This window comes from Acomys russatus, chromosome 31, assembly GCF_903995435.1.
Source record: "Acomys russatus chromosome 31, mAcoRus1.1, whole genome shotgun sequence".
Taxonomy (NCBI): Eukaryota; Metazoa; Chordata; class Mammalia; order Rodentia; family Muridae; genus Acomys; species Acomys russatus.
The window spans coordinates 4,804,400-4,818,627 of NC_067167.1; the positions used below are offsets into that span (position 1 = coordinate 4,804,400).

Consider the following 14,228-nt stretch of genomic DNA (forward strand, 5'->3'; position numbering starts at 1 on the left):
CTTTATTGAGAGCCCGGGGGGCCCCCTCCACACCTCTGATCTCAGTTTTCAAAATGCTTCTTTAGATCAGCAACTCGAGGTTGCCTGGCCTGGGGTGCTTGCTGGTTGCTTATCTGAGAGATGTTAGAAGTGAGGGCTCCTAGCTCCTTGAGGGGTTGGATGTGAGCCTGACCCAGCAGGGCCTGGGGAGGATGTTTTCTGGGGTCCTCTGGAGAATTGGAGTGTGAGGGAGACTGACTGGATTGTAATGTCCAGACACCATCAGAGTTGGGCTCTGTGGGGACAAGAAGTTGGGGGCTTTCTGGAGGACCAGGCTGAGTGGGGACTGTGAGGAGCCTGGAGCGAGGGCTTTGTGGGGTTCCAGGATCCAGCTCTGTGAGAGGAGAGGATTTGGGGTCCTCTTGGCTGCTGGGATCTGCTGAAGTGGCTGAAGATGCAGGTGGCGGTGGCAGCGAGATGTCTGAGGACGCCTGAGAGCAGGAGTTCTTTGAGTAGCTTACTTCCTCTAAAGACGGGCTGTCCTGCAGAGATGGCAGGGACCAGGGCTGCGGTTCAGGGGATTGCTCTTCCTCATCTAGTTGCCATGGCAACCTTGCTGGGATGTCAGGCTGGGCAGAGCAAGATTGGGGGTTGTGGTTGATGTCAGATGGGGAAGAAACTGACGCGTGGGGAGGGGGCGATGGGGGGAGGGAGGGAGAAGAGGGGGTTGTCACCAGGCTGAAACAGCTCTCCGAGGCTCCTTGCTGACAGCAGTTCAGACTCTGGCTGGCCCTCAGCCGCCCGCCACTCTTGGTTTCCACACTCAGACTGTCTAGTATCTCGCCCAGGAGATCCAGTTCTTCTCCCGACCCCAGAAAGCTGCCGTCTAAAGTTTCCTCTGCCCAGGGACTCTGAGCATCCTTCGGGCTCAAGACGGGGCTCCTGCATTGAAGATGGCCATCCTGGGCTTCATCAGGATGCTCCAGGGTCTAGACGTCCCTCCTCGTCACTTGTGACCCTTGTACCTCCAACTCTGAACAACTTCAATTCTTACCTCTCTCCCAGGGGTTCGGAAGGTGCCCCTTCCCGCTTGACTCTCCTGCTAGGGCGCAGGGGCCTGTTCTGGAAAAGATAAGGGAGAAAGGATGGGGAGGGGCCCCGGAAGCTGCAGAATCCAAGGCTAGGGCTTTCCAGCTTAAGTTGGAAGGACAGAGCTGGGCTTGTTGGTGCATGTCTGTCATCTCAGTATTCTGGAGCCTGAGGCAGGAGCATCGATCCAAGTTTGAATCCTGATTGAGTCCTACATATGAGATTCCTCTAAAAGCGTAACACGGGCTGGGGTGGATCTCTGAGTTTGAGACCAGTGTGCTCTTAAAAACCCAAACCAAGAGAATATAACTCAGTTGGTATAGGTCTTACCTAGCAAGCACAGGGCCCTGAGTTCAGTCCCTGGCCCCATTTAAACTGGGTGTGGTGCATCAGGAGTTTCAAAGCCATCCTTGGCTGTATAGTGACCGAGCTACATTTCAGCCTCAACAAAGGGAGGTCGTTTGGTGAACACGGGGGATGAGTGGAGGATGATGGAGGGTAGGCACCCTCAGTGGTGTCTGTGTGGTGGGAGGGGCGGGCATCCTCACCTGTCCAAAGTGCTGGCTGATAGGAAGGCGCTGTTGCAGGCGTTCTGAGCGGCTGATGTGGCTTGGGGTTCTCAGGGAGCCCCCCCTCTGCAGGCCAGAGTCTCCATCCTGTGAAGGGAAGTATATGTGGGCTGGGGTACCATCCCCACTCCTACTTCCTGTGAGTGGGGGAAGTCACCCCGGATCATCTTACCTTAATCATGAGCAGGTTCTGCACACCTTTCAAGCCACTCTTCGCCTAGGACAGTGACCCAACACAGCATTAGATCTGAGGTGACAGGACACAGACCTGGGTTCCTAGGAGAGCTGTTTTCTACCAACCACCCCATCTTTGTATCTTTCAAGCTATGTTTTATGTCTTTGACTGGTGCACAATATTCCTGGAGGGAGTCGCCCTGCCATAAACCAAAGGTCTGCCCATCGTGTGCAGGGTTAAAGTCAAATGGACAGACCTGAAATGTAAAGGCTGCTCTGAAGGAAATTTCGAGCTCCAGACCAAAATAATCGAGAATGGAGAAGCTAAGTAACGAAGAGCAGGCAGTGGAGCTTGGCTGGCGGAGTTGGTGAGCGTGTCTAATAGTGTTTATATGTTTTATTTGGGGGAGAGGGAATGTCAGTGTGGAGGGCAGAGTACAACGGAAGGAGCTGGTTCTCTATCTGGGTTCTAGGGAATCAACCTCAGGTTGCCAAGTTTGACAGCAAGAAACATCTTGCCAGCCCTAATTAAAAATGTATGTGTATGTGTGTGTGTGTGTATGTATGTATGTATGCATGTATGTATGTATGTATGTATGTATCTATCTATCTATCTATGACAGGGTTTTTCTGAGTTCCTGGCTATCTTGGAACTCACATTGTAGACCAGGCTGGCCTTGAACTTGGAGACCCACCTGCCTCTGCCTCCCAAGTACTGGGATTAAAGGCGCGCGCCACCTCTGCTCAGCTCCCCTCCCTTTGACTTTTTGATCTTTCTGTTTCTCTCCCTCCCTAATGCTGGGATGACAGGTGTGTACCACTATGCCTAGTTTATATGATGCTAGTGATGAAACCTAGGGCTGTGTGTGTGCACCACTCTATGGGAGAGCTGTGTCTCCAGACTCAGGTTGGTTTTTGAGAAAGTAGTCTCACGTGCCTTGGGCTAGCCTCAAGCTCTCTTCTCACGTAGCCACGGCTGGTTGCCCAGTGAAAACGGGCAAAAAGTAGTTCTACCGATAATGTATGAGGCAGGCCATGAATGGTGGCCACACCTTTAGGCTCAGCACTTGGGAGGCAGAGCTAGAGGCCAGCCTGAGCTACCTAATGAGACCCTGCTTCAACCCCACCCCCACCCTTGGCCTATATATGGTAGGACCGGAGAGAACTCATTAGCCAAGAGTGTTTGCTGCTTTTGCTGAGAACTCTGGTTCAAGTGCCAGCAGTCACATCAGGTGGATCATGGCTGCCGGAACCTCCAGTCACAGGATGTCCAGTACCCTCTTCTGCCCTCCACACACATAGTGCATATACAAGCAGGCCCATAGGCACACACACACCCCCCCACACCTACACAACACGCACACTAGAAAGAAAAAGAGAAGGCAAAGAACAAGGAAGCATAGGCTGGGTGTGGTGGTGCACACCTTTGATCCCAGCATTTGGGGGGCAGAGGCAGAGGCAGGTGGATTGCTGTGAGTTTGAGGCCAGCCTGGGCTACACAGAGAAACCCTGTCTTGGAAAAAAAAAATCCTCTGTGAATACTCAAGACTATCTTTTGGGCTGGAGGGAAGGGCCAGTCAGTTAAAGCCTTTCCTCCCACAGAGAAAGCTGGGTGAAGCCGGGCGTGGTGGTGGCGGCACATGCCTTTAATCCCAGCACTGGGGAGGCAGAGGCAAGAGGATCACTGTGAGTTCGAGGCCAGCCTGGTCTACAAAGTGAGTCCAGGACAGCCAGGGCTACACAGAGAAACCCTGTCTTGAAAAACCAAACAACAACAACAAAACCAAAAAAAGAAAAAACAAAAAACAAAAAAGGAAGGCTGGGTGTGGTGGTGTGCGCCTGGGATGCTACAGCTGGGGGCAGAAGGAAGCCCCCCAGAGCACTGGCCACCCAGACTGGCCTAGTTGGCGAGCCCCAGCTTCAATGGGCGACCCTGCCTCAGGAAACAAGGTATGGGGGCTGTCCGAGCCTCAGCTGGTGAAGGTGACTGTGATTTCCATAAGCCTGACAACTGGAGCCCAGTCCCCACATTTGGGACCTACAGGAGTGGAAGCCCACGACCAACTTCTTTGTTGTTGTTTTTCGAGATGGGTTTTTTTTTCTCTGTATAGTCCTGGCTGTCCTGGAACTTGCTCTTTAGACCAGGTTGGCCTCAAACTCAAACTCACAAAGATTTGCCTGGGACTAAAGGTGTGCAGCCCAGCCCGGCTAACACAATCAACTCCTACAAGATGTCCTCTGACCTCCACACATGCACCATGGCACAAACACATACCTAAAATAAATGTAATGCCCCTCCTGGGGGAAAAACCCCCCCTCCAAAGTTGCTGGGTATAGTAGGGCACACCAATTCCAGGATTCAGGAGGCAATTCAGCTGTATTTATGAGTTCAAAGCCAGCCACATAGTGAGACCCTCTCTCAAAAGCAAACCCCAAGGTGGCTCTGGCTTCTACATGCACAGGCACACACACGCATAGAACACAGAGATTCCCTCTGTCCCCTCCCCTTGGTCACCGCAGCCACCATGTCTCACCGATAGGTACATGTTCCTGACAGCTGGTCGGGTTTTAGCCTTCACTGAATGCAGGAGGGCATCACTGCCTTTCTGTAGGGGGTTGGGTGAGAAAAGACCAAAGGAGAAACTCGGCCTTCCCCATCCCCCCTCCCCGAGGCCACCAGGGCAAGATCCAACACTCCATTTCCCAGCTCAGGTTGTCTTCTGTTAGGCAGCCCCCTCCCTCTCTGTGCCTCCACCAGTTTTAACCAAGCCCCTTCCTGGGGTCTGTGATGAGAGATGAAGAACAAAGATTGCTCTCTATTACCTTAAGACTATCTACCCAGAGCTGGTAGGATCGAAGGGCGCCTGGGAGGAAGGGAGAGGGAGAGAGGGAGAGAGCTGTGATTGCTAAGGCAGACCTAAACTTGGGGAGCTGATGGGGTGAGAGCCCTCCGGGGCTCACCTGAAGAAGCCCCACAGCAGGCAATAATCTCCTGCTCAAATTGGTCTGAGAAGCCTTCTCCAGCGTTGAGTTTCTCCAGTCGGGTTTCGATGAACTTGAGGTAGGGACAGAGGGTCGGACACAACTACTTGCTGTTCTCTGAAGACTTAGAAGGCAGCCCTGCCAGGGCCCTCTCAAGGCCCGGGGCATCGGAAAACCATTCTAGAAACTTGGCATCCAATTTGGCCCCGCCCACACGGGCCCGCAGCCCATCCTTATTTCTCACCTTAGGCCCGGCCCACAGGGACTAGCACCTCACCCCTAATTCTTCATTTTAAGCCCCTCCTCCAGCCCCACCCCCAGCGCTCTCACCTGCTTGAACAGCTGCAGGTGCACTGCTCTTTTGTGGAAGGCCTGCAGGGGCGCCCCGACCTTCTGAGCCAAGAAGGCTTCCTCATTGAACGTCACCGGCTGACCCTGGAAGAAGGATTCCTTCCAGAGCTCCCTGCTGCTCTCCTGATGCCCACCATCTTTCTTCCTACTTCATAGCCACCTAGCAAACACTGACTGGGCGCCTACTGTGTACCAAACAAACAAACAAACCCGCAAGGTTCAGGAGTTCAAATTCATCCTGGCCTATATATTAAGTTTGAGGCTAGCCTAGGCTACCAGAGACCCTAAACCACTAGGCATTCTTGCTGTTGTAACTTATCTCTTGAGAGGCTTGTCCCATCCCCACCTGCTCACCGGAGTGCAGACAAGCGCTTCGCGGTACCCTCCAAAGAGCAGGGCCTGGGCTTTGAGGAAGAGACGGGACACCCCTTCCCCGGGGCTCAGCGCAACTTTTCTTAGCCGAAACCTCAGCAGGGATACCTGACGACAGAGGAGAGGCCTTGAGTGGAGGCTCCATCTTGAGGGACAGGGGTGGGAGGTGGTGGCACTGACCACATCAGGAGGCAGCGCTTGCACATCGTCAAAGGGCGTCTCCAGAGTGTTAGAATCGGCGTTCAGCACCACAACATCTTCCAGTGCTTTCTCCCGAACTCTCTGCAGGAGGCAAATGCGGTCGTCTTTCAGAGGCCAGGTAGAGGAGGGGCTCTGAGGAACTGGAGGAAGGGGGAATTCCTCCTCAGTCCCAGCCTCGGGGTGTTTCAGCATTTACCTCAGAGAGACTGGCGTGGACTCCAATGAGGTAGGGCATGGGCGCACTGTGGAGAGGCAGATGCATGCCTTAACCACACCCCAAGCCTTTCGCCTATGCTTGCCTTATGTTGTCCTGGCTAGCCAGGAACTCTTTGTTTAATTTAATTTATTTATTTGATTTTTTCGAGACAAAGTGTCTCTGTGTAGCCCTGGCTGTCCTGGACTGTTTGTAGACCAGGCTGGCCTCGAACACAGCGAATCTGCCTCCTTCTGCCTCCCGAGTGCTGGGATTTAAAGCGTGTGCCACCATGCCCGGGTGAACTCTTTATAATTTAACTTTTTGTGATAGGGTTTCACTGTAGACCAGGCTGGCCTGGAACACAAAGAGAGCCTCACAGATGCTAAGATTAAAGGCTAGCAACACTCCAGGCTTTCCCTCTGCCTACTCTTCCTCATCCCTTGTCCCCCTGCCCCCCTTCCCTCCTCCCCGCCCCCGTGCCTTTTTTTCCTCACCAGCAGTAATCCAGTAGGTGTGGGGGCAGTGTGGGGATCAAAACGTGCTCCCAGCGCATGGGATACAGCAGAGCACAGGACGCATGAACACAGGCTGTCAGCTGGGGGTGAGTAGGAAGGAGGAGGTGGAGTCAGGCCTAAGAGTCCCTACTTCAGGGTCCTGGATCGCTCAGGTGGAGGCTTAGATCCCCCTGATCCTCCATCCATGACTGGGGAACTGGGTGGAACTCAGGCGCCCCCTAGGAAGGGAGTGGAAAACAGGATTTTCGCCAGTTACAGTTCCATGCGCTAAGATAAAAAGATAACTCTGAGCCAGATGTGGTGGCGCACACCTGTAATCCCGGCACTCGGGAGGCAGAGGGCAGGCAGATCGCTGTGAGTTCGAGGCCACCCTGGTCTATAAAGTGAGATCCAGGACAGTCAAGGTTACACAGAGAAAGCCTGTCTTGGAAAGAAAAGAAAAGAAAAACAAAAAAGCCAAATGCACAGAAACACACTTGAGGGGCAGGAGAGGTGGCCTAGCAGTTAGGGCACTGGCTGCTCTTGCACAGACTCCAGGTTCAGTTCCCCACAACCACATGGTGGCTCACAACCGCCTCTAACCCCATCTCCAGGGGATCTTCTCTTAGGGCACCCACATCCAGTCATACACATTAAAAAAAACCCAAAAACTATCTTTATACTGTAAAACATAAGAGTGGCACTGGAAGTCAAAAACAAAATTACACTTATTTATTTTTGAGTGAGTCTGCCTGTGTGTGCTCATTTGTGGAGATCTGGAGGCCAGCTTTGGAGGAGTTGGGTCTGTCTCTCCACCAGGTGTGCCCTGGGTATTGAACTCAGCTCCTCAAACTTTAGCTGTAGGCACCTTTGCTCGCTGAGCCATCTCACTGGCCCTAGAATATATATATATATATATATATATATATATATATATATATATATATATATATATATATATATATATATAATTTTATTTTTATTTTTATTTTTAAATTTGTTTGTCTATTTGTTGGTGGGTCTCATGTATCAGGCTGGCCTCAAACTAGCTCTCTCAGAGTGGCCTCCCTAAACTTCTAATCCTTCTGCCTCAGACTCCCAGTGCTGGGATTCCAGGTGTAAACCACCATGCCTGTCAGGCCTGGCTGATGCCAGGTTAGGACGGGAACCTTCATGTTTTGCTAGGTGAGCGCTCCACCCACTGAGCTAAGGCTGGGGCTGGCAAGTTTAACCTCGGCTTCTAGAGGGGCGGAGCTAGGCCGGGAGTTGGAGCCACTGTGCAGCCTCCTCAGCTTGTCTCCTCTAGGGAGGGGCTGAATGAAAGGGGGTTAGGAGTCCGCCCTAGTGTCCCTTCCCCAGGGGAGAGGGTCCCGCCTCACAGTGCTGAGCTTGCTCGCTGTGAGCAAGACCCTCCTCTCAGCCAGCAGCGCCGCGAAGAGCCCCACGATGTTCTCATCCGTCACTGCAACCACCAGCTCAGTAAGATTCCTCTGAGGAGCGGAGAGGCACAGTGGCTGGGCGTGGGGCAAATAGCCAAGATTGGCCGTCCCACCTTTTGTAGTTCACGCTGCATCCCCCTTTACTCACATTTTCAGGAATAGATGGCAGGCCGGCAGAATCCGGGGCCACAAAACAAGAGAGCTTGTGGGGGATTGCCAGAGAGAAGGAAGATTCAGTCAGTCTATGGCGGGGGCTGAGGGTAGGCGGGGAATGGGAGCTTCACTCACCAGCTTGTTATTCCGCAGGGCGGGAGGTAAGATGCCACACTCGCTCCAGATGGCGGTGCTGCTATCCTGGAGGACAGGAGTTAAGTGTATGGTGCACCTGCCTGGTTCGCAATCCTCCTTAGCGAACAAGAAACCAGACCCCAAAGACCTGGGAGCTACTCACCATTTTTGGTCCTTCTGAAAGGGGACCAGGAAGGGGGTGTCGCTGCAAGTTCTGTAGGAGTTCTTCAGCCTCTGAGACCTGAGGGATGCAGGAGGGGTTAGTAGCGGAGGATCGATTTGGGATTCTGAGCGTTTCCGTTCAGACTGGGGTGGGGTGGGGACTCCTGAGAACAGCCTCAGCTCAGGTGAAGCCTCGCGCATCAGACAGGGAATGGAGAGAGGCGGGGGGGGGGGGGGGGGGGGGGGGGGGGGGGGGGGGGGGGGGCTGGTCTCACTTGGTTCTGGGCTAGGAGGTCCCCCACAGTATTGAGAATCTTGTAGAACACTTCAAACCAGGGAAGGTGGCTGGAGAGAGAGAGAGAAAGCCGGGAGGGTCAGGGTTTAGAAAGTGCCTCTGAGGGATCTGATGCTTTTACAAACTTGCTTGAGAATTTCATGCGTGCATACTATCTGGCTTTCTTTCTTTCTTTCTTCTTTTTTGTTTTTGTTTTTATTTTTTGTTTTGTTTTTTGTTTTTTTTTCCGAGACAGGGTTTCTCTGTGTAGCCTTGGCCATCCTGGACTCACTTTGTTAGACCAGCTGGCCTCGAACTCACAGCGATCCGCCTGCCTCTGCCTCCCGAGTGCTGGGATTAAAGGTGTGCGCCACCATGCCCGGCTCCTTTCTTTCTTTCTGTCTAGTTTTGTTTGTTGGCTTGGTTTGGTTTTTCAAGACAGGATTTCTCTGTGTAGTCTTGGCTGTCCTGGAACTTGCTCCGTAGACCAGGCTGGCCTCGAACTCACAGGGATCCACCTGCCTCTGCCTCCCAAATGGTGAGATAAAAGGTGTGCGCCACTGATACTGTGTGTTTTTTATGCATGCATGCCATGTGTTTTGACCAGTACCATACCCACCACTTCAACCCCCTCCCCACAACTTTCCCTTCTTAATTTTAGGCATTTTTTTTTTTTTTTTTTTTTTAAAGCAGGGTTTCTCTGTGTAATAGCTCTGGCTGTCCTGGAACTTGCTGTGTAGACCAGGCTTACATTGAACTCAGAGAGATCCACCTACCTCTGCCTCCCAAGTGCTGGGATTAAAGGCGCGCACCACCACCGCCCAGCCCTTAGGCCTTTTCTTTTTTTAAAAAAACTTACTGAATTAGCCAGGTATAGTGGCACATACCTTTAATCCCCAGCTGTCAGAAGGCAGAGGCAGGAGGATCTCGGGGAGTTTGAGGCCAGCCTGTTCTACATAATGAGTTCCAGGCCAGTAAGGGTTACATAGCGATATCCTATTTCAAACTCTTAGCGCATGGCCCTCCCCCCCCCCACTTCCAAAAAGAAAACCAACCAACCAACTAAAAACAAAACAAAACAAAAGAAAAAAACCCAACCCACTGCATCCACTTAGTGCTATCTGTAAGTGTGTGGTTGTAGGGCCATCCACAGGCGCACCGCAAGCCTCTCCTCAGAGAGCAGCCATCAGTTGCTAACAGCTAAGTTAGGGGCGGGGCTTCATGAGCCCCTCCCAGCAGGATTTCATCTGGCTGCTGCGGCATCATTGTCTCCTCCTCCTCCTCCTCCTCCTCCTCCTCCTCCTCCTCCTCCTCCTCCTCCTCCTCCTCCTCCTCCTCCTCCTCCTCCTCCTCCTCCTCCTCCTCCTCCTCGTGTCTGTGTGTTCCTGAGCATCCGTCCTGTCATGTCCCATTTCAGGCTGAGCACTTTGCGGGTCTCTCACTCTTGCACTCGGACCAGCTGTACGTCTCTGTATTCATTGTTGTGAGGCCTAGTGTTTGGCCCCACCTGTCTGTACTTGGCTTCAGGTGCTCATGTCACCCACCTTAGGATACAGAGGCAGCTCCACGCACCGGCTCTCAGGCGGCAGAAGCCGAATCTACGGTTGCCCGCTAGGTCAGTGAGGGCGAAGGTGAAATGCTGGACGGCAGGGCTGGGCGGCTCCCTGGAGGGGGGAAAGGCTCTGGTGCACACTGGGCATCTATTTTCTGACTTCTGTACACCCTACTCCTCCTATCACACCCCCAAGATGGCCCGTGTATGCACGATATATATATATATATATATATATATATATATATATATATATATATATATTTTTTTTTTTTTTTTTTTTTTTTTGTGGTTTGGTATGGGAGCTTGCCGGTTCCTGGGAGTCAGAAACTCTTAAGTCCTGGAGGCTGACTTCATATCACCACTAAGGTGCATTCCCTGTAAGATTGATGACCCAAGTTCTATTCCCCAGACCCGTCTTTGAAAAGAAAGAAAATCTGGAGGCCCGGGGAGGTGGCTCATCAGGAAAAGGTGCTTGTCATTGCAAGCTTGGCTGTATGAGTTCAGTCTCTGGAGACGCACATGGTGGAAGGGAAATTACCCTTTGACCGTGGACCTGGGTCCTGTGCCACAGGTGTACCTCCCTCCACCCCCGTAATCAATACAATTAAATAAAATAATTAAATTAAACCTGGTCCCAGAGTCAGGGAGGTGAAATCAAGAAGTCCTTAGAGCTCAATGACCAGTAAAGCCTCCTTGGAGACTTCCAAGCCAGTAAGAGACCCTGTCTCAAAAAACAAGATGAGTGTGTAGGGACTGGAGAGATGGTTCAGTGGTTAGAGCGCTAGCTGCTTCCCATGGAGTTTAGGTCTCAGCATCCACATGGTGGCTCACAACATCTGCAACTGAAGTTCTAGGGGATCTGATGCCCTCTTTTGGTTCCCCTCACCCCAAGGTACCAGGCAAGTGGTGCACAGTCACACATGCAGGCAAAACACCCAGGCAAGGGAAAGAAACATAAAATACAAAACAATACTAAACCAGTGTAGGGCTGGCAAGATGGCCCACATTAAAAAAAAAAAAAAAATGGATGACTTCTGGAAAATGGCGCTTGAGGTCTGCCTCTCATATGGAGTCTCCTCTGAGGGGACTACCTAGCTTCCCATGTCCTTCAGTTCGTTAGCTGTCAGGGTCCTGCTTGCAGTTCCCAAGGGCTCTGAGTCCCCATCAATCTGTCCCTTCCATACCTTTCTACATCAAAAGGGAAACAGAACTTGGGCACCATCTGCATAGCTTCCTGGAGAGGAGAAAAAGCATTAACACATCACTCATGCTGCCCCCCCTCCCCGTGCCCCCACCTCAATTCACGGTTCAAGGCGCCCCCCCCCAAACCTCAGTTCTCGGTTCAAGGCCCACACAGCCCCCTCCCTCTGCCGACTGGTCCTGGATGCCTTCTGAATACCTGTTCCCGGAAGTCTGGAGGGAACTGCCGCAGGATGGGGGGATCTGCAGGGAGAGCCTACTGCTGAGCTTATGGCCTCCCCCACACCCCCCCCCCCCCCGCCACCTTTTCAGCCCCAGCTCTCCCAACTTACCCTCCTCCAAGGAGTGGGGACGGCCAGCTTCAAAGAACCAGTCAAACACAGCAGGGGGATGCCTTCTGTGGACCATGAGGGGGCTTTAGCAGGTGTGTGTGTGTGTGTGTATGTGTGTGTGTGTGTGTGTGTGTGTGTATGTGAATGTGTGTGTGTGAATGTATTTGTGAGTGTGAGTGTGTGAGTGTGTGACTGTGTGTATTCTGAGTCTTGCCTCTGTGTTTCTGTGTGGTCCCTATTCTGTACCTGTATGGAACTAGGTGTGTGTTGGTGTGAGTACCCTGAGGGATGGAGCCATGTGTGACTATGCTGCTGAAGGATGGGGGGGGGGGTGGGCCAGAGAAAAAAAGGAAAAAGAGAGAGGAAACCAGCATGGGGACCACACCTTTAACCCCAGGCAAAGGTGGGCTGAACTCTGTGAGTTCAAGGCCTGCCTGGTCTACATAGGAGTTCCAGGTCAATCAGGGCTACATACTGCAACCCTGTTTCCTGTTTCCAGAGAGAGAGAGAGAGAGAGAGAGAGAGAGAGAGAGAGACACACACACACACACACACACACACACACACACACGGGGTGGGGGGGGGGGGGGTAGGGCAAGAGGAGACAGATGGGGGAGGGACCACCCCTGCCTGCCTGTGATGGTGTGTCTGTGTGTAAAAAGCACTTATGTAAAAAATAGCATACTTGTGATTCTGTCTGGTGCCCATCCCTTAAATCTGTGGGGTAGAGCTGCAGTGTTTCAGGTATGCACCATCTGAGTCCTGTCTCTTTTCTCCCTGTGCCTTTGAGCATCTTTAAGGCTTGTCCTTATGTCTCCACGGGAGATTTTGTGGGGCCCATGCTCCTCAGCAGAGAAAGAAGAACAAGGCTGCCCTGGCTCTGAACTGCAAGCCTACAGCCTACCCTTCCCTGCTGCCTGCCGCATCTCAGAGAAGATGCTAGGGCCTTAGCTTTTAGAAACCAAGGGAGGTGGCTGACTTGCAGACATCTTATCCCATACTGTTACATACCACCCTGACATGGGTACCTTCAGCATCTCATTGCTGTGTGGCTACAAGGCACCCCTAAGTCCCCAGCTAAGGCTGACGCACAGTCTCCCACCGTGTCTTCTCACATCTCACTACTCACCACCCTCCTGCTGGAAACCACCCTCCTGTATAACACCTCCCTTATTGGGGCAGCACACTCCTCAAGCCTCTGTTTTCCTTACACAGCTCCAGAGCCAGCAGCCTTGAAGAGGGCCCATGCATGGCCCTAGCAGGTCCCTGAGAGTCCACCCCGGTGGGTGGATGGCTATACTTCCTGGGCCCTCCCCTGCTGAAGCCCCGGCTACCATGATTTTTGTTTTTTGTTTTTTTGGGGGGGCTTTGCCTGGCAAGCTTGCTGCACAAGATGGGGGCGGGGGAGACAGCTCTTACTTCTCTGTGGATTCCATGGTCTCCGCAGGGCTGGCCCAGTTGGGCCCTTTCCCCCCAGGGCTCCTGGGGCTGGGGGGAGCCTGTGCTTGCTTGGGGCTGGGCCCTTGATCTGCTCAGCTTCCTGTGTGGCTGAGAGAGGAAGTTTAACAGGGTGACGTTCCCAGACGAAGGAGGCCCCTGCCCCCACCCACTGTGAGTAACTCAGGCGTCCTCTATTCATGGCCTAGGTAGGGTAAGAAGCAGGGGCAGGCGGCTGGGAGGTCTGGTGTCACCCTTATGGTCCCCACGGTCACACCCAGCTCGGTCCTTCCTGAGTCTTCTGAGTATGGAAAGTCTGTGAAGACCACACAAATCATTTTCCCTTTGTTGTTCCTCTGTTTCATTTAAAAGGGGGAGGGGGCAGCCACACTGAAGGGCAAAAGAGGGTGACAGAAGGGGACTCCTGGAGTCATGAAGGAATCCCAACAGAGATGCAGAGAGACGCAGGACCCAGGTAGGGTGAGCGTGCGCACGCGCGCGCGCACACACACACACACACACACCCTCACTGAGAGAGGTCACAGAACTGACTGAAGACAGGCAGACAGGTGAGGGTATTACCAAAAAATAGAGTCCTCATCTGTACCCCAAGAAGTAAACTTTAGAGCACTGGAGACAAATCTTATTTGATTTATTAGGGTACAGGCTGTGGCCCCAACTTTGGCAATAAGGGCAGAAAGCAGGCACGTTCCTGGTGTGCAAATGGTTTGTCTTATACCACAGAGTCAGTCTGGTCTAGCTAGCCTTGTCTGTTTGGCTCTGCAATCCCTGTACCCACCCACTCCAAAATCTGATCTTCAGTGGCCCTCCTTCACTCTGTGTGGCCCTCCACTCACTCCCTAGCTGCACTCAGAGAAGAAACGAAATGGAACAGAAAGCCGTATCATAGCCATGACTCATTTATTGATGGTGGCGGGGGTTCAGCGGGGAGAGCAGGGTGGTGGTGGGTAGTGGGGAGGGGCTCCCTCACCCCAGGTGACAGGCCTCTCTTTCCTCCCCCTTCAGCACTTCTCTGGCGAGAACTGAACTAAGGCACCAGGGCAGGAACACACAGGGACTTATGGGAGCGAGAGTGAAGGTGCTGGGTTCAGGAGTGGGGAACTGTGAGGTCAA

General features: G+C 52.7%; 1 protein-coding gene across 1 annotated transcript; it reads right to left on the bottom strand.

The window, feature by feature from the left end:
* Nucleotides 1-33: 33 nt before the first annotated feature.
* On the bottom strand, nt 34-13,229 carry Dennd1c (DENN domain containing 1C). Its single transcript, XM_051172876.1, has 23 exons — nt 13,077-13,229; nt 11,658-11,722; nt 11,525-11,568; nt 11,310-11,359; nt 10,115-10,234; nt 8,572-8,641; nt 8,298-8,375; nt 8,135-8,200; nt 7,995-8,048; nt 7,787-7,897; nt 6,408-6,508; nt 5,914-5,959; nt 5,697-5,798; nt 5,499-5,624; nt 5,124-5,228; nt 4,773-4,866; nt 4,635-4,675; nt 4,346-4,417; nt 1,810-1,854; nt 1,617-1,724; nt 1,034-1,101; nt 714-921; nt 34-608 (listed from the first exon to the last, which is right to left on the bottom strand). The coding sequence occupies exons 1-23, from the start codon at nt 13,091-13,093 to the stop codon at nt 42-44; spliced, it is 2,358 nt and encodes a 785-aa protein (XP_051028833.1). The 5' UTR covers nt 13,094-13,229; the 3' UTR covers nt 34-41.
* Between the last annotated feature and the right edge of the window lie 999 nt (nt 13,230-14,228).

Excerpts from the sequence above, each read along its gene's own strand:
- Dennd1c (XM_051172876.1), bottom strand. Across the intron at positions 8,376-8,571 it reads ACCTCCTAGCCCAGAACCAA|GTCTCAGAGGCTGAAGAACT; the intron begins GTGAGACCAGCC and ends TGCATCCCTCAG. Across the intron at positions 8,201-8,297 it reads TTTCAGAAGGACCAAAAATG|GATAGCAGCACCGCCATCTG; the intron begins GTGAGTAGCTCC and ends CCTGTCCTCCAG.